General features: G+C 41.1%; 1 protein-coding gene across 2 annotated transcripts; it reads right to left on the bottom strand.

The window, feature by feature from the left end:
* Positions 1 to 11,047: 11,047 nt before the first annotated feature.
* On the bottom strand, positions 11,048 to 19,814 carry LOC105760628 (dynein axonemal heavy chain 5-like). Of its 2 annotated transcripts, none has more exons than XR_012055140.1 (8): positions 19,403 to 19,814; positions 18,446 to 18,567; positions 17,536 to 17,685; positions 15,685 to 15,931; positions 14,181 to 14,400; positions 13,377 to 13,582; positions 12,422 to 12,591; positions 11,048 to 11,810 (listed from the first exon to the last, which is right to left on the bottom strand). XR_012055140.1 is itself a non-coding variant. In XM_072927177.1 (8 exons), exons 4-8 carry the CDS (start codon positions 15,811 to 15,813, stop codon positions 11,634 to 11,636), a joined length of 936 nt encoding a protein of 311 aa, XP_072783278.1. In that variant the 5' UTR covers positions 15,814 to 15,931; positions 17,536 to 17,685; positions 18,446 to 18,567; positions 19,403 to 19,635; the 3' UTR covers positions 11,048 to 11,633. The 2 variants fall into 2 exon arrangements, 1 of the variants encoding a protein (XP_072783278.1); XM_072927177.1 differs by having other exon boundaries at positions 12,422 to 12,625; positions 19,403 to 19,635.
* Between the last annotated feature and the right edge of the window lie 52 nt (positions 19,815 to 19,866).

The following is a 19,866-nucleotide window of genomic DNA, read 5'->3' as shown; positions in this document are numbered from 1 at the left end:
CTGAGTTATCGTAAGTTTGAAATTACGGGGCTCTCATGCAAAGATATGAGAATAGGAATAACAGTTCTTGTCTAGTGTGTATGATAAAGCAAACAAACAACAATGACTATGGCATTAACACCAAACAGAACACAAACCCGGCGACAGCCTTCCTGGCCGCCGGCACTTCCCCTTTGGTGCAGTTACAGTCACAGCCAGCAGGGGCCCTTGGCTGGGCAGGGCAGGTGTGGTGAGACCCCATGGCTGCAGGGGGCGCTGATGCGCGGGATCAGGGAGCACGTGACAATGGTGGCTCAGCCCAGATGCAGAGGGATGGAAGAGGGGCTTTGCTTCACAAACCCTGGGGGCAGCTGATCCTGGTGCCCAGCAGGACTCTTGAAAGCAGCAATTGGGACAGTAGGAGGTCTCAGCAGGCAGGGGGGCAGGGGTACAGTGCAGCAAAAGCTCAGAGCAGTGCTGAAGAAACAGCAGGGTGGGACAGTAGTGACCTGGCTCCCAGCAGGGCAGGGAGAGATGGGCTCTCACTGCCCTGCTCGAGGAGGTGGGGCTTGGTCCCTCTTTTAGTAAGGTGGGTGTTAAGGTCTCGGGTCAGTGACTGCTCTCATGAGCAGAGGCTCACCCCACAGAAGAAGCAGCTTCAGGCTAGGCTCTGGCAGCAGCAGCGAATTATCTTTCCCAAGCTGCAGCTCCACCGTTCTCCTCCAAAGCCAAGAAAGAGAGAGCCTGCAGCTTCTCCGGCCATGTCTTTTATCAGACCAGTTCTCACAGTATCTCTGCCCCTCAGGGAGAAACTCTCAGATAAGAGAAGTGCAACCAGATGCCCTCCTCCCCTGAGCTTGGCTACTTCTTTTGTTTTTCTTTTAGAAACAAAATCTAAACTCTTTGCTAATTTCTGTAAGCCTTGTGTCACATTTGCTTGATGCTGTTTTGCTCAAGATGAACCATTCTTCAGCTTAGAGGAAGTGATTCTTGAAAACCCACTGATTCTCCTGGACACCTCTTCTCTTTACAAATTTATATCATTAAATTCTCCAAAGAGGTCTAAATCTACTGGTAAAAAGCTTAAAGCTGTGATCCTGCTTTGGTTACCTTTGTTTTCCACTCCCATCTTCCCACACTTTCCCAGAATTTTGAACTCCATCATCTCTTAAAACACCCCAACCGAGGCTGACCCAACCTTCTGATTTCCCACCAGAACTTACTTTTTTTTTTTTTTTTTTTAATATCAAGTTCAGAAGAGCATCTTTCACCCAATCCAGAATAATCTGTGCCAGTACATTTTCATTGATGTACCCATGCCAAGATGACCCATTTTTGTCTGCCCACTAATCCTGAATTCTGAAGTGGCTCATTATCCAATCTAAGGTAGGGCTCTATGAATTCCTGCTGCTCTTTCCCAAAAGGGTGGCTCTCCATTTTCACTTCTTCATCATGTTCTTTATAAAAAATCTTATATCCACTCAGGGTAGCATTCCAGTTGTGTGACCTATCCCACCACATCTCTTTCACCTCAAAGCAAACATAATGTGCAGATCTCAAATTTCTTTCATTTGTTCCCCATGCTGTATACTTTACTGTATGGTACCTCAGAGAAAAAATAAATCATGTTCCCATCTCCAACAGTTTTCAACTCCTCTTCCAGATCAAACACTTAGAAAAACTACTGCAGTGCTACCTTAATTGAAATTATTTTGCAGATGTAACAAAGACACTGGTGACAGAGAAGCATCAATAGGAAATCATATTCAACCTGTTAAAGCAGCTTATTTATACCTAAACACTGTTGTAAACAAATTTGTTGTTGTTTTTCAGTTGGTTGGGTTTTTTTCCCTAGAATAAGGCAGCATATCATCCCTGTGGATATGTGAATGACCATTTGTTGACTATATGGGTAGAAGTGCTTATATTCAGCACTGTGAGAAAAAAAGACCTTTTACCTCTTAACCCTCCATGAGAAAAAGGAAGTAGGTTCGATCAGAGGAACGATTGAATTCATGTTCTCAGAGGGAATAGATAAATTTTAGCAAAAGTGATGGCAAAGAGGGAATAGTTTTTTCATAAAGTTCTGAAATGTGTTTTTGCCTACAAAATTTTTCACAGTGTGCAAGAATTTACCCAGAACAGTTTGAAATCTCTCAATATTTGACTTACTGAAGAAAAACAAAAAGGAAACTATTTTATTTCTACAAATTGAAAATAAAATATATCAAAGACAAATGAGATGTGAAATTCTAACAATTCAAAATAAACTTTACTTCCTTAGAGTTTTTTCCAAGACTTCATATTTATGTATGTTTTGATGAGACTAATTTCAATCAGTCATTTGCTCACATTTTTTTCTTTTCTGACTTAATTTCATCTGCCTTCTTTCCTTTTCATTGCTATTCTTCTTTGCACTGAATTTCCATATCAAAGTTCTAAAATACTTGTATTTATAGAAATATTTATTCATTACTAAAAATAATTAATTTGAGGAACATTTCATATGTTTCCTATCACTTATTGAATTTTTTCCTGTCTTTATATTCCAGTCATTTATACATCCGATGGAACTGTCTCCGTCAAAAAAGTTTGGTTTTTGGTTTGTAAAAATGATGCAGATTTAAACCAATAGTTAGTATGCATCAACAAGAGAAATAATAGATATTGTCAATTTTTTTTCCAACCAAACATAATTGGAATGCCTTACTGTAATGCTGAAGAAATTGACTATAAAGTACCACAGTTAAAGCTTGTTTATTTGGCAAAATATCCCACATCTGAGACCTTCTCTTAAAATCCATATATTTTGAATCTGCCAAAAAATTTTGACAAATTACTCTACCATTTATTCTATGACATATTCACCACTTTCTTGACCTTGCTTTGGCTCTTTGTAGAGTTTGATGTTCTCTGGCATGCCTAGCACAAATTTCCAGTCATTAGGGGCAAAAGCTGATTATTTATGCTTACCTGCAAAGTATCATATCAACCTGAATACAAAGAAAGGATATGATTTGGAAACTATTTGGACTAAAAAAGTTTTACTCTGTACATTTGTTTGGAGCTGACAGAGCTATTCAGGTGTACAGTTCAATACAACCAAGTAGGGGGAGAAAGAAAATGTAAAATACAATCTTCATTTCTCAAAGTTGGACATATTTTGTAGAGATATACTTCTATATATTCTTATCAAGATTAAAAAACCAACACATTAAATATGTAAAACTATTGATTTAAGATTCTTCTTTCTCCTTCAGAAAAACAGCAAACTGAGTACTAGAAATACTTTTCCTTTCTTTACACAAAACAAGTGAAAGCTTATGGCTCATCATTATTGCCAGTATGATAATGCTGTAAAAACAATATTGCATTCAATAACAAACTGCACGTCACCTCTCAGATATCCCCATAATCCTACCTGTTGCCTTCATGGGAGGCAACGGCGACCTGGTTGCAAGAAGACAGCACGGCAGCCCGGCCTCATCCGGGCTACTCGGGCTAACGACAACACACTAACACCAATGTGGTGGACGGTCGAAAGCCTTTAAACCTCATATCTCATGGGTTTAAATAGTCTTGGGGGACTTTGCTACGTCGGGGGCGGTTGGTAGGGTCTCTAGGTTAATCGGGAGTGGAAAACTACTGGGTTAGGTGTGGTTACATGCTCTGGGGGTGATGGATAACATGAAGCAGGGAGAAAGGGGAAGGGTCTTTCTTTCCGTCACATCCCGAGATCTTCCGCTCGCCTGTCCCTATCTACCACAGTTTGTCGGGAAGCAAGGACACAGACAGCGCCTTGTGTTTGGGAGTGAGCAGCTGCTGGTTTTTTGCAATTGCCTTCACCGTGCACTGAATGCCAGGGTGGACTGTGCACTCTAGTGCAACGAGCTGGGCAGCGGTAAACAGAGAGCACGGACGTCTGACAGCAGTTTGAAGCTTGCCTAGGAAAGAGCAGTGTTTTTTGGAGTGTTCAGCAAATGCATGTTTCTGAAAAGAGCGGGATACGTGCACTGTGCTGGCAAGCTTTCTCCCTGCGAGACACGCTGGAAAAGCTTTTCGCCATGATGCAGTCCACTAGAGACGCAGACTAGGGCTCTCCGCAGTTGTCCGCAGGGAAGCGGCGGTTGCCGGCGTCTTTCTGCCGAAGCCGCGCTTTGCAGCCTACAAGTGCGCTTCATGTCACCGGTGCACGTAGTAGCCGCTTCTTCGCCCCAGGGAGCCGGCGAGAGCGGTTGTCTTCTGAGAGGTGAAGAACGAAGGCGGCTTGTGTGCGCAGCCTTGGCACTGCTAGAGGACGGTGGCTGCAGCTGCCTGCCCTTTCAATTCACCGCTGGACTGCTTCTGGCAGGTGTTCCAGGACGACTTTCCTGGGTTTTGACTTGGTCCTGATGCAGACATCCTGGAGAATTCTTGTTTGTGCCCTTAGCTTCCGAGATGCACAGAACTCAATGGCAGCTGCAGGAAAGAAGGGCTGCGCTGAGTTTGTCGGGAAGCAAGAACATAGACAGCGCCTTGTGTTTGGGAGTGAGCAGTTGCTGGTTTTTTGCAATTGCCTTCACTGTGCACTGAATGCTTGGGTGGGCTGTGCACTCTACTGCAACGAGGTGGGCAGCGGAAAATAGAGATCACAGACGGCTTAAAGGAGGCTTAAATAGGTTTATATCTCATGTGGAGGAGTGAAGAAGATGGAGCCTGATCCTTTTCAGCAATTGGACAGAAGACAATGCGAACAAGGCAAAATGTCAGAAATTCTGTTTCAACTAAAGGAGTTTTTTGTTTGTTTGGCTGGTGGTTGGTTGATTGGTTGGTTTTTACTGTGAAGATGATGAAAGAGTGGAATGGGTCGCACCTCTCTGATTCTGGAGACTCCTGGGAAACATAATTCAACTGACCCTGCTTTAGGAAGCGTGATTAAACTACACTGTCTCCATAGGTCCTTTCCAGCGTCTACTATTCTGTAATTACGTGGCTGTTTCTCAAACTCAAAGCGCACTGATTTTGACCAAAATGGACAGGCCACTTCTACTTAACCCAGAAAAGGATGTCCAACAATTATATATGTCCAATAAATAACACCATCTTAGTCCACTAATGTGGGTGCTAATTTTTAAAATCCGTCATCATATTTTAAATTTCTCTCCTCTCTCTGGGATTTTATACTGACAATATGTAACAGACTGTTAAAATGGAACAAAGCTGCATCCTTCACATTCATTTCAATTTTCATAAATGAAAAAAGGCTTGTTTTGAGTATGTTTATTTTAGCACAAAATCTATTCCAGCAGTTGCACAGTTAACACTTCTGAAACATAGTTAGAAAAAAATGTTTACTCTAAGTCTAGCAGTTTAATCTAGTCTTCAGAAATAGATTTTTTTATTTATTTCAGAACAAGTGATGTACACCTAGCTTTTTCCAGCTAGCAGGAATCCTTCCATCATACATGCAGTCTAAAGCATCCCTCTGATTTTCACTCATAACTATTGTTTCATCAATGGCAAGTGTGGCTTTCGGGGGTCACTTGCGGCTGTCCCCCGTCCCTCCCCAGCCCCCCGGGACCCCTCCGGCTAGCTGTCCCCTCAGGGAACCGGGGTTTGCCGCTGTCCCGCTGCACTGGGCTCGCCAGGCAGCAGCTGGGTTAGCACGGTCCGAGCGGCGGTGCGCCTCGGTCGCCGCAAGGAGTCGAGATAAAGAGACGAAGAGAGGTCAGTTGTATGCAGTCCAGAAAGATTGTATTGCCTGAACGGTTGCAGGGACAAAAGACCCTGGGCTACTGCCCAGATACAGTTTTATACAGCAAAATTAAGAGATAAGGTCTAAACAATAGAGACAGTGTTCAGCATGGGCTCATCAGAACCACCCCAGGGGTCAGGTCCAATGGGAACTGCTCAGGGGTGGGGAGAAGGGGGTTTACATAAAGATGCTGAAGCGAAACTTTCCCGAAACAATGGGGCATACATAAATGTATCTTTTCCTCATACCTAAATGTATCTTTTCCTCAGTTTCCAATTCCCAAGGCCTTTCTAAATCCCTTCCTCCACACTACCACGCCAGCGCGATAGCAACATCTCCCTCTTCTTTACTTAATAAGATGAACGGTGCCTTGGGAGAAGGTAAAACTGCGGCTCTCAAACTGCGGTGTCTTTCTGCTTGTCGTCTTCCCACCAATCGCCCTCCGTGACGGCAGCAGCGATGAGAACAGGTGCGGAAGCCTTAGGCTTCGAGGTGATGACCTTGGAGATTATTCGCTTAAGAATCCCAAATGCTAACAAAACTAAAAACAGTGCAGCTAGAAAGTAAAAGATGTCTTTTAAAAGAGACACTGCCCACCCAGAAAGGTCCCAGTCTTTGAACAGATCCTTAAACCAATCCTCATTTTCTTGCTTCACACTCCCAATGAGGCTTCTCATTTCCTGAATGGACGAGTGGACACTCTGGCCTTTAGATGACAGATCAAAACAACACAAACCATCAAACTCTTTACATCCGTGACCATGTGCCATCAGCAGGAAATCAATAGCTGCCCGATTTTGGAGGGTAGCCTTTCTGGTTATTTCCTCGTCTTCTAGGAGGTCACTCAGGGCTGCTGATGTTAAATTTGCCTGCTTCGTCACCCAGCATTCCAGATTGCCTAGTTCACTCAATGCTTTTGCTGCCGCAACCCATGGTAAAAACACAGAGACGGCAACTCTTTTGGATTTTGCCCAATGGTAAATTTCTGCATCACAATGTTCATCAAATTGACTTGCACTTCGCTTAGTAATTTTTGTCTCACCTTTTGCTCGCCCGATTGGAATTTGGGTCATGTTGGGGGAAGCAAGGGTCAGATGCCCGAAAGTGCATGGACCTCCGATAAGACGAGAGGGGATTCCTGGGTATGCTCTGTCCCCACAGATAAGAAACACTCCTTTGTCCAGCTTGCGGGGACGGAAATCAGTGGTGGATGCAAATTTCAGCTTATAGACAGCTGTGCACCATTGACCCGCCCTGAATTCTACCTTGTACTGTTTGACTTGCTCATATAGTTTTACTTCTTTGGTTGGGGAAAAATCAAATTGAATGCAATATTCAGCTTTTGCGGAGCCCAGGAGTTCTAATTCCTGGGGCTCTCCCTCAGCAGAGGGCAAGTGTAGGATCCACTTTTGCCACAAAATGAGGGGGTTTTGCACTGGTATTTTAACTTGTTCTACAGCTCCTCGGTGCCTATAGAACTCTGCCCCCGCCTCAGGTATTTTATTTTCGTTCACCTGCTTTTGCGAGCAGACCAGACCGATTGGGAACTCATCCCCCTTACTTGGAACCCCTACTAAACATGTGGACATCGGATTTTCTGCGAGGCAGTAGACAAACACATGTGATCTTGTTTCAAGGCTTGGGCGAGTGTGACCCACACATTTTTCTTGGGCTGTGGAACAATCCACGCGTCCACCATGTACGGGTAGATGGCCATTTTCTGGAACCAAACAATGAGCAGGAATGTGGAAATTGACATTCTGCTAGTCTGAAAGAAAGATAAAATCATATAACAAGGTAAACTAACTCTGAAAAAGGTACAATTTGCTCTGCCAGTATAAAGGAAAAAGATTCCCCCTGCTCCCACTTTCCTCCCTTGGTAAGGAGGAGGCCCTGCAGACCCCAGAGTTCTCGGGGTTGCTGCTGCTGAAGCAACCACCCTTTCCCGCGGACTTATCACTGAGTCCTCTGTCATTAGTGTAGCTTTTCTCGTGCACTCCTCAATGAGCTGATCGAGTGTGGGTGGAGGCGATGCTGGAAGGGCCAGGATGACTCGTTGACAGGCTTCATTTGCATTTGTGGTGGCAATTTCTAGTGTGAGCTGATCTTGGAGCTCTGGATTTTGCACCCTTTTCTCGACTGAAGCTCTCACTCGATCCACAAAATCCATGAACGGCTCTGCAACAGACTGCTTCAAAGCGGTGTAAGAAATGACAGGTTCTTTAGAAGGCATGTTAAAAAATGCACGTTATGCCGCATCCCTGGACAGGTCTAACACTGATCTGGGAATGCCTGCTGCTTGCTTCTCAGCTTGGCTCCAATCACCCTCACCCACTAGATGTTCTAAGGTGATTTCCTCATCCTCTGTATCTGTGGAATGGGTTGGACTCTGCAAAATCTCTGGAAGGAGGTCTCCTGCAAGCCTTTTCCAAGTCCTTTCCCACAATCTAAATTCAGATTGAGGAAGCAAACAGCTGAAAAGACGTTTCAAATCAGCAGGGACAAAAGTTTTGGAACCTAGAGTAGCTTTTAAAATGCTCTTAAAAAATTCACTCCTTTCTCCAAATTCACATTTTGTTTTGCAGAGTTCCCTGATACTGTCGTATGAAAGGGGCTCCCATCTAGGGTTTTGTCCTCTCGCATTATAAACCACTGGGGCCATGAACGGAGGATCGGTGTCTCTGGCCAGTTTCTGTTTCCCGGAGCCGACAGTCCCGGTGCTGGCAGCTCCGGCGCTGCCGTTGCCGAGGGAACCAGGAGCGAGAGGGGGGGCGGCTTGTGTGGGAGTGGCCGCAGCTGGAGGGGCCGTGTGGAGCGGGGCAGGGCCAGGGGGTGGTGATGGAGCTGCGAGGGGAGGAGCTGAGGGCTGGACCGTGGGCTGAATCGCCGCAAGGGAGGAGGGATTGGGATTGGGGATGGGCAAAGGGAGGGACACGAGGGCTGGGGGTGTGTTCTGGGCTGGCACGGGGAGCAAGGAATTCTGGGACGGAGAAGGGAATGTCGCGTGGCCGCCTCCATCTTGTGGTGGCTGCACGAGGGGGGTGGGGGGTGCAAAGCATGGATTTTGAGATGCGGGAGCAGAATCATGAGATGGAGAAGGGTCAGGAACTGAATCTACATCTGCGCGGTTAGTTTTTTCAAAGCCGGGGACGCGGGGGGTTACAGGGGACACGATGTGACCCTTTTCTGTTCCCCAGGCGTCCCGAGTATCTGCACTCTCTTTCACAAAGTCATAAATGAACAAAAAGATTCTCATAAAACCTTCTTTCACTGATGGATCTCCTGCCTTTGTCCTTTCACTCAACACTGCACCCACACGCTTCCAAAACTGTCTTTCTGTCACTTCTTGCTCTGTTACCTCCGAAAAACTTACTGTTACCCATCTGACAAACTCTTTCACCAGGCTCTTAGGAAGTTTTGCACCTGCTCTCTGCAGGGGTTCTTGAACTTGTTTATAAATCTCTTTCTGCTGTGTAGTCAGCGTAACACCCATCGCTGGCAGCACAGCAAAATCTCACCCAGCTGCTGCAGCAAAAACCCCAAAGTTCTAAAGACCCGGCGGAGCTCCCGACACGCCTGCGCGCTGGCGTGTCCCCCCTTGGGCACACGGGAGCCTGACTCCAGTCTCCTGGCCGGACCCTCGCCACCAGTACCGAGACTTACCCACCGCCGTTCTTCAGAAAACACACTGCAGCAACGGTTCCCGACTCCACAGACAGTCTTCCGGGTGTTAGGAAGGTCCCGTCCGCATCCACGGACACAGCGCCGGACAGAAATCGGCGCCTCTGTTCCCGCGGCGGCAGTCCTGCCGGGCTGTGTGGAAGGGCGAGTGCCCACACCACCAGCGCGGTCCGAGAGCTTCTCCCCGCAGAGCTGACAGCCTGCGTGGCGGTTTTTTCGCACCGCTCGCCGCTCTGTCGCTCGCGGCGACACAGATCGCAAAGTGTCCGGAAAAGCTCCCAACCGGTGAACTGCCCGCGGCGGCCGCAGCGCGTTCGCTCAAACCGGTGCAATGCCTCACGTTGGTGCGCCACTTGCGGCTTTTGGGGGTCACTTGCGGCTGTCCCCCGTCCCTCCCCAGCCCCCCGGGACCTCTCCGGCTAGCTGTCCCCTCAGGGGACCGGGGTTTGCCGCGGTCCCGCTGCACTGGGCTCACCAGGCAGCGGCTGGGTTAGCACAGTCCGAGCGGTGGTGCGCCTCGGTCGCCGCAAGGAGTCAAGATAAAGAGACGAAGAGAGGTCAGTTGTATGCAGTCCAGAAAGATTGTATTGCCTGAACGGTTGCAGGGACAAAAGACCCTGGGCTACTGCCCAGATACAGTTTTATACAGCAAAATTAAGAGATAAGGTCTAAACAATAGAGACAGTGTTCAGCATGGGCTCATCAGAACCACCCCAGGGGTCAGGTCCAATGGGAACTGCTCAGGGGTGGGGAGAAGGGGGTTTACATAAAGATGCTGAAGCGAAACTTTCCCAAAACAATGGGGCATACATAAATGTATCTTTTCCTCATACCTAAATGTATCTTTTCCTCAGTTTCCAATTCCCAAGGCCTTTCTAAATCCCTTCCTCCACACTACCACGCCAGCGCGATAGCAACAGCAAGTTTTAGATCAGTCAGCATGCTTCTCTCTAAAGAAATAACTCTCTCCATTTGTTCAATCTCCTGTTGAAAAAATATGAGCATAGGTTGAAAAGGTCCCATATTCTTTAGGGTTTTTTTACCTGTTCGTAAAAAAACAAAGATCTTTCAATAGAAGTGAAAAAAAAATAAAATTGGCTTTATGTCAATGTTAGGCCCCAGTATGATCTTTGAGACATAACATAATTTATTTACGAGCTTAAATGGTCAGTTTGGCACCTCCCTGTTGCCTCGCAAAGGACAACTGGCGACCTGGTTCTAAGAGGCAGCACGGCAGCCCGGTCTCGCCCGGGCTACTCGGGCTATCGATGCACGCAGACACCAATGTGGCGGACGGTCGAAAAGCCTTTATTATCTCATCTCGTGGGTTTAAATAGTCTCGGGGGTCTTTGCTACGTCAGAGGGGGGTTGTGGGGTCTCAGGGGTTAGTCGAGAGTGGAAAACTACTGGGGCAGGTGTGGTTACATGCTTCTGGGGTTAATAGATAACGTGGGGCAGGGAGAGGGAAAAGGGTCTGTTTTTCCGTCACATCCCGTGATCTTCCGTTCGCCTGTCCCTACTACTACACCTCCCTTGAATTATCTGCAAGAGAGAAACACAGGATTTTTTCCAAGAGAAATCTGCGATGCTGAGACTGACTATGTTTTTAGTCCAAGTCATGATTTAGTCTTTGAGCTAATGCCATTTAAAGAGCTTGTAGGTTGTTTACGTTAGTTCAGAGAATTCAGCTTTAGTTCCAACAAACTATTCCAAGGTTCTTTTTGAACAAACTAATAAAGAGTAATTGCCCCAGCCACTTTACTTCAGCATAGCAGCAATGCCTGGGAACTATCACAATACCAGGCAGTCCTGTGTTCTAATCAAACTCACTGATACATTTTTAATCAAAAGTGTAAAATAAACAAATAAACAGCTTCATTAACATAACTAGAAATTTTATAGTGTCAACAACCTCAGTTAAAAGCTGATGATCCAACCTCCCTCATAGTACAAATGACAACTTAAACGTTAACGGGTTTAATATTTCTGAAAAAGCCCTTACAAAAGCACTTCAGCACACATTTAATGACTTCATTGTAAACATCAATAGTTTGGCCACACTTCTTTAAAATACAAAGTATTGCCTGTATGAATTAATTCAAACATGCTTTTAGAAAAGTTTTTGGGAATTTGTTGGTGTTTTTTATTTTCAGTCCATAAAAGAAAAGATGGACCAAATGTTTTTGCCAGAATTTCATTAACTCACTTCAAATGGTACATAATCAGCAGGAAGTTTTTCCTACATATCATCAGCCAGTGTGGCTACAACTGCCTCTCGAGTTTCACCTCCTCCACCAGAGCTATCTTTAGGCTGAATACTGAGGATGGTGTCCAATACACCCCTGGAAACTACTTTGGTAGGCGATATCCGCATTGGGGTGCAAACCAAACACCTCCTGTCATAAGCAGGAAGGCTCTACATAGTAAAATATAAGAAGAGTACAACTGGAGATTTAGAAGCAAGTTATTAAAAACAAATCAAAAAAAAAAACCACATAAAACTCAACACACAACAAAACCAAATAAAAAAGAAAAAAACCCCATAGATTACTGTTAAGTAACAAGCTAGATTTCCTCAAATAATATTAAGCCAAATAACTTGCTATGGTCTATTTGTCATGTCACAGCCCAAACCACACCAAACAAATAGTGTTTTAACAACTATACACTATTTTAATAACAAACTTTTACTCTCATATACCTAGACCTTTTATTTCAAAGAGGTTGTACCCAATGTATGGACTCCATTCTTTGCCTCCTTTAATAACCTTGTGCCTTTAGGTATGTCCCACAAGCAAAACGCATGAAAAAGAAAATATATATTACTGTCATGAAAATTATAACATTGATAACCAAAATTTGTTATCACTAATAGATATGCGAAGTGCTAGAAATCAGTTTAAAAATCTATGAATGAAAGACAAAATACAGGTACTCAGAAAAAAGACAAACATTATAGGGAATCAGGAACTTATGAGAAACATTTTATGAGAAACAACCTATGAGAAACAGTTTTCATTTACGAACCTGTATGTACTGAAGGTATTGATCCACCATAGTATATTTGGGTATGCTGTATCCTTTGTAGAAACTGAATTCCTGACTGAATGTGTTTTCACTGAACCAAATCTTTACAAAGGTGTTCATGAGTCTTTTGTCGAAGTCATCTGTCACACGACCACCATACTGGATCTCACCTATCATGTAACAAACAGTATTCCAGCAGATCCTCTAAAACCAAGCAGAAACCACTGACTTCAGCTAATCCCCTCTTATTTACTTAGACCTCCCTTAGAAAAAAACAGCTGCTGTACCATGTCTGTCCCATTCGAAAGAAAGTTACTTTCCTATTACTCTTTTTTTCATTATAGTCTTGCATTCCCTGAACACCTGCAAGGATTTCTCAAAATAGAATTTGCTGAAATTAAAGAGCATCTTGAAGATAGCAAGAAGGTTACAGATATATTTGAATTCTCCTTTCACTTAAAATGCCGACTGCAGACTGCTCTGACACAGACAACTGATCATATGAAAGTGAGAAACATAGGAGACATTCTTGTATAGTCATTTAAAACCACTTTTGACTTCTTCATGCTGCAAAGATAGGTGGCAGAGGGGGGAAATCTTACTTTTACTCAAAATAGATTTAAACACAAGAGTATTTGAAATATTTCTTTTAAACTAATTGACTTAATTAGAATTTAAAAGAAGGTCTATACTTCTAAGGTTTATATTTCTGGGATGGCTGGAAAGGCTTTTTTTTTTTAATGTAGAGGTTAATACAGAAATTAAATATGCACTGGATTAGAAGTCTAAGTCTGCTGCTGTAGAGACATATATACTTGAAATATTGAATATGTGTGGAAAAAACAATAAGTTAAAATAGCTTTTGTAGTTAAGTTACTAGGAAGCATTTGCATACATTCTACTACTAGAAAGATCCATCATCTTAATCCACCTTTCCCACAGAATCATTAATTACCTTCTTGGTATCCATGCGATTCAAGTGGTTTTGAACGAACTGCACGGCAGCATTGAAATCAGCTTGATTAAACTCATAGGGAATATTCCAACCCAGAGACCCGAATTTGCATCTTTCTTGAATGGTGGAGTGCAGAAAGGCTACAGCATACAACAGTGGTTTCCATTGCACCATTTTACTGGCATCTAATAAATCCTGGTTGACACCTGTTGATTGCAAATGGGCTTTATGAGAATCACTGTAATTGTCTTTTTCAAAACTACTTCAAATCAGTGCTAAAATATCACTCTAGAGATATTCACTTGGCTCTCTGCTTCTCCCAAGGGTAAATTATTGTTCCACAAAATGTTCTGTGCTGGAGACAGTTTATAGCATATTATTAAATTGCTCAAATTAAAAGAGTAAACTTCAGGGGGAAAAAACCCACAATTTACTAATAGCTGAATTCACATCAAGTGGCTTTCCGCACAGACTTGGTCCTTTATTTTATGTAGTGTAAAGAGCATTTGATGACTAACTATGCCATTTTTCTGCCAAAAGACAGAATATTAAAAGTTCAAACACTTTCAACTGAGATACTACAAGCCAAATTGTCAGAAAAGAAAAGGCATTCATTGTTTTGATATCCAATTAGTTGTGGCAACAGAACATCAGCAAATCTTCTTTTTCATTTTCAAAACAAAAACTAAGATGTGCCCTGGCATCATTGCAAGCAGTTCCTCATACCAGCTTACACCTACTACCAGTTTAACCTGACCACACAGTAGCATCACCGTCCAAAATCATTAGCATTCTATCACTCACCACTGTATGTTCTCTTTAGTCCAGCTCTGAGCCCTTGTGGTGGTTCATTAGTAAACTTAATCGACATTTGAAGAAGGGTGATGGGGAATTGTTTGTGAATGTCAGTTGTAATCCAAAGTCTAAAGCTTTCATGAACATTCTCTGTCTCTATTGCTGTGTCCATTAACTCATCCAGAAAGTCAAGTCCAAGGTGGCAGTTTTGCAGAAGTGCCCAACCTCCCTAGTTTAAAACAATAGATTTTAAAAAGTTATCAACATTGTTCAAAAACTGAAATCTCCTTGATGGGAGCTAAGATCTGGGCTGTTTCTTCTGAAGATGGTGTTAGCTTATTTGTTTTTTTTCACCTGAACAAGTGGTCCCTACTTGTCTCATCTGGTCTATTTAAATATTCTCTACCTTTTCCATTTCAATACATTTAAAACATACCTTGTCATGACTACAGCACTGATAGAAACTGATATATTTTGACTTACATAAGGGAGCTCAGGAGTAGCTCCACAGAGCAACCTGTGAAACCTTGCTCCTCACAGGGGTTCCAGGCTTGGAAAATAGTCAAATAAACATATATTATTAACCTATTTCTATCAATCAATAGATGTCAAACTTCTTTATATGAATTACCATATTTCATGATAGGCATCTCATATCCCCCTTCCCTAAGACACCTTTTGAGACAGTGAGGGAAGGTAACTGCGTTTCTCTTGACTAAACTAAAGATGCTCCTTTCCCCTGTTTTTGAATGGGTTTCTTCTCATTTGATCTGTCAATTAGTTCCTTATGAGAAGTTATCAAACAAGAATCTGAAGCAAAAGTAAAACAGGTCATAAAAAGAAGCTCATAGCAAAGGAGAGTAAGATCAGTATTTTCACATCAGCGGCCATAGCAGTAGTACCACCTGATGCGCAAAGCATGCCAGATTGGAACATCTCACCTTTCTCATACGGATAGTTTTTCTCTTTAATTCCTCATCCTGTAAAATGCCTGTTACCAGATGGTCCCTCCCAAGTCCAAATTCAGGTTCAGACTACAGCAATACAAAATAACTTGCTATACTTATCTTGTTTTTCTCAAGTTTATGTAACTATCAATAGCATATCTGGAATTCATTTTCTTTATTTAACAAAATACATCCATATTACTAAAATAAAAACCTGAAAATATAATCTGAAATGCCTACAGAAGAATATTTGCTGGTGATATAATCAAAAAAAACCAAAAAATCAATTCAGCTCTGTTCATCAGTCTGCAATCATTATCAAATCCCCATTTTATATGAAAAACACTCAATTTTCAAAGAAAAGCATCTGCACAGTACCAAGAAGTTTGCTGTGGCAAATTGAAGGAGTGTGAAAATACAGTTCTCTTGCTTAGGACACATATATAAATAAGCGTAGGCATTTGCATCAGCACTAACTACCCACCAAACAACTTTATCTCATGGCAGGATTTTTATTTCTAAGTGCTTAATACAGAGAGAAAAACATTCCTGTTTTTGTTACTTACATGAGCCACTGTCTGCTGTAGAAGTTTACGAGCATGGATTCCTTGCCCCTGGCCCATGGAAACACAATATGTTTCTATCTTCAGTCTTTTTCCCAAAGCAATAATTGAGTCTGTAGGATCAGAGCCCATGGAAAGAAAGCGTATGAGGGGAGTACGTGGATCTGACTCTTTCCCATGTTTTCTCCAAGTCCAAGATGACTCCCTCTGCGTATTTCTCCCCCATAGTGTCAGTGATATATTTTCTTGCCTATATTAAAAAGGGTAAATTTAACTTGTGACCTAACCATTTTATACTGTTTTCTTCCCAGTGTAAATATTACCAAAAGGTCAACTGAAGACCAAAGAAATTAAAAAATTTATATCAAAAATATAAATATACAACAAGTTTACTTTTACATGTCAACTCATCAAACTGTCTTTGAAGGTATTATTTTTTTATAGCCTTATACAACCAGTGAATTTTAAAAAAAAATTGTTATATTACATATATCTGTATGTATTTTTATATTATAACCATAATTAGAGTATAATAAAAAATAACAACTTCTCTAAAACTTTAGAAAAATTTTAATGATTTAAGGATATCTCCATTAGATAGTGTAACTCTTAGCCTCAGAATCTAGAAAAATAAGAGAAAAATACTAAAGATGGGTTTCAAAGCTTGTAGGCCTTTCTCACTCTGCAGTAAAAGAATTAACAGTAGTAATGATTAAAATAACTATCACTAAGTAGACAATCCAGAGGAATAGGTGAAAACCAACTCTTCTCACCTTTTTATTTATCTTTAAAAATTCTAGATTATTGTTCTTTTTCTCAAAGAAATAGAAAAAGCTCTTTCAAACAGTCTGAGATGATCTTTCTTAAACTCTTTCCCCCCACACAGCTCTTGTCTTAGATAAATCTTCCCCTTAACACCTCTGGGTTATCTCTTGGAGACAAAAGACATTCAGCATATAACATTTGATAAACTATCAGTTTTCATAAAACCATGGAAAGATGAAAGTTTACCTTGCCCCATTAACAGTAAAGAGGAACTAATCTTGTGTGATCTGTTTCAGACACATAGCAGACATCACAGAGATATTCATCGTACAGTACTGCTTAATCTATTGACTGCAGTTACACCAGTAACTGGTGAGATTTTCTCTGAATCCAATCACAATGTCTAAAGATATGCATCAATAAAATTGACACCACACTTCAAGTGATGCATTCTAATTTCAGTAAATCATCATTAATTGTCCTGAATTGTCAGTAATGTTATAAATTTTTGTTCTTTTGTACTGGAGAAGAACATAAAGTTTAAAAATAAGTTCCTAGAAAATTATTTTTCTTTTAAAAAGGTCTATTTAATAAACTTCAGTTCTGTAATTTTTAAATAGATGTGTTTAAATTGAGAACTTTGAGCAGACTTTATTAAAGATTTTTCCAAAGTGATTCTAATTCTTCCATGCAAGAAATAGTTTCTCAATGAAATTGTTTTTAATTTTACCTCATCCAGTCAAGTTCATTAAAATATTTGACTTCAGTTTAACACAGTGACACTTCTAGAGTTCTAGTGAGTAAGCAAGGATAGTCAAAAGTATCTTCTGAACTAATAAAGCAGATCTGGATAAACACATATGATTCCAGCAGAAATCACCACAGTGGGTAATATTTGTTCAATATATTGGAATAATTTTTTATCACTGCCCTTGTAACAAATACATAAATAGTCTGAAAAGAATTTCAGAAAATACAACATAAAGGTCCATTACAAAATGGACCGTTAGCATTATATAAGATAGTACAAACCTGCAAACTATTACTGTAGTGATACCTAAATAGACCATGTAGGCTATAAAAATATACCTGAGCTATGGTCCTGTCAGGACGCCAAGATCTGATAAGAAGAAGATGTCTGAAGCAGTCCAGAGATTGACCATAGCCACTAGGAACCGATTCTTCTTCGGGATTCTTACTATCAAACCAGATTTTCCACTGTTTCTCTTCTCTGGAAATCTGCAATTATACCACCAAAGAAGCAAATATTACTAAACAGACAAGTCATATTTGCACTGCTACTAGGTCGCAAACTTTTAATGAGAGTCAGAGATGTGAAATTCACACCCAGGCATTTGTTTAGAGTCATTCTTCCACAGATTTAAAAAGGCTAATAAAAATTATAGGATAAAATTTCAGATTATAAGTATGCTATTGTAGAATACACAACCCTGGAGTATTCATATTCTGAAAACAGGAGCTATTAATCAGTATGTTATATTCTGATATAATATAGCATAGCTATGTCAGAATATGGATAGCTAGGCACAGATACAGCTTTGAGAACAGCAAGTACATAATTGCTCTTCACATGAATGTACCTTCTCCCTAACTTTTACTCCATGTAACCAGAGTAATATTGGAACAAGCATCATAAAACATAGTGTAAGAAAGCACAACACGGATGCAAGATAATGTAATAACCAGAATAAAAATAAATTTGCAATATATTAATTGGATAATTGTATTGGGATAATCCCAATCTGAAAATATTACCATTTTAGAAAGTATGAACACTCTACACTCTTCTTATTTTCTTGGGCGTGGTTGAGATTTTATATCAACATATGTTGCTAAGCAGTCAGGGCCATAGCTGTGGCCATCTGCTGTCAGTTTTGCTTCTCTTCCATTAAATAAACCATTTTCCACCACATGGCTGGATTGCTACCAGACAATTACTTGTTAGACAAGAGATCAACTCTCAAAAGCTCTTACGTACTTGATCAAGAATATCTGAAAACTCTTCAAGCTTACTGAGCTCCACCAAGTTCAACCAAGTCATATCCAGAATCCACTCAGCTGGCTTAGGAGGACAAGCTTTAAGGTCTAGGGAAGCAACACCTACAAGAAATTGAAATTAGTTATTAGCACTGTTGGAGACACAAAGAAAAATAAACAAAATAAGAAGGAAAAAAACAAATACAATAATCCATTGTTTAAATCATGATGTTTCTGAAGTTTTCTACCTTACAAAACCATGCCATATTTGATTAGGCTGAGTTTGCAATTTGGTTAATTTATAGTGTTTTTTTAATATTATGTAACTTAGTCAGAAGCATTAGCCAATTTACATTTTGAGGCTTTACTGGCTTTTTGTGCAATGTGCCTGGAAATAAAGGCTTTTTGGGAAAAGCTATTCTGAAGATTCAACATCGAAAAATTTACACATATAATCCATTAATGAATACTGCCTGGAAAACTAAGTCTCTTGAAAAGGTAATATAAAATGGATCCAAACTTTCAAGTTAACTCAGTGCTTGTATGCAGTTGAGGCCAAAGCCATGACCTTGTCTCATGCAGCTGAGACTCCAATGTTCTTTTAAAATGTTAGCATCATTTTCTGCTCCTATTTGCTGCAGTTACTATAATATGTTTAGTACAATAACAATTTTTCTAAGCTAAACACATACCTGATGGTATTTGAGCAGCAGACAACAATATTCCTTTCAAATTCTCATGATTAAAAAGATATATTCATTAATATTCAGTAAGCTGCTATTAATTAGAGCTGCCATACAAGGTTGTCTGTCAGCAGATCAGAATGAGAAACATATATTCTTACAACTGACTGATTTATCATGCGCAAAAGGAAGGAGCATGCTGGCTAGGAGATACAAATACATAAATTTTCTAAAATAATAATGTGCTCTCCTTATAATTTATTCATAGTTTTCACCTTTAATAAGTGTCAGAAATTCTTCATGTTTCACTCTGTTTCTTTGTATATCAATCTTCAAAGTAAGAAGTAATGTGAAAAGAAATTTATGCTCCTCATAGAGCCCTCAGGCAGTATGTTTGAATACTTCATATGTCCTATATTCAATAATATTGGTAACCCTCTTGCTGGTTATAGGGCTCTTGGTAGACCTGTTAGAAGAAAGGTCTGCAGTTGAAACTTGATTTTCTTAGGCTTTATAGAAAGGGAATACTGTGCAAAAAAGAAAAAGCCATAGTTCAGTATTTTCAAAACATGAAAAATAGATCACAAACAGAATATCAGACAGCAAGCTGGCAACAAATTTCAGACTGAGGGAACAACAACAAAAAAATCCTTTCTAATCAAGTCTTTTTGTCCAGCTGAAAATCAATGCAGTATAATGGTGTTTAATTATCTAATGACAAATTTTGAGGGACTGTAAG

Source organism: Taeniopygia guttata, chromosome 3 (genome assembly GCF_048771995.1).
Source record: "Taeniopygia guttata chromosome 3, bTaeGut7.mat, whole genome shotgun sequence".
Classification (NCBI taxonomy): Eukaryota; Metazoa; Chordata; class Aves; order Passeriformes; family Estrildidae; genus Taeniopygia; species Taeniopygia guttata.
The sequence above is the reverse complement of the archived record's forward strand: the minus strand, read 5'-3'. Positions and strand labels throughout refer to the sequence as shown.

What these genes read in the sequence shown, in the direction of transcription:
- LOC105760628 (XM_072927177.1), bottom strand. Translation starts at nt 15,813, where the DNA reads ATGGGCTCTGATCCTACAGACTCAATTATTGCTTTGGGAAAAAGACTG. An exon ending in TACAGCAGACAGTGGCTCAT is followed by an intron (nt 14,401 to 15,684) that starts GTAAGTAACAAA and finishes GTTTTAAACTAG; the next exon opens with GGAGGTTGGGCACTTCTGCA. An exon ending in AATACCTTCAGTACATACAG is followed by an intron (nt 11,811 to 12,421) that starts GTTCGTAAATGA and finishes TTTACTATGTAG; the next exon opens with AGCCTTCCTGCTTATGACAG.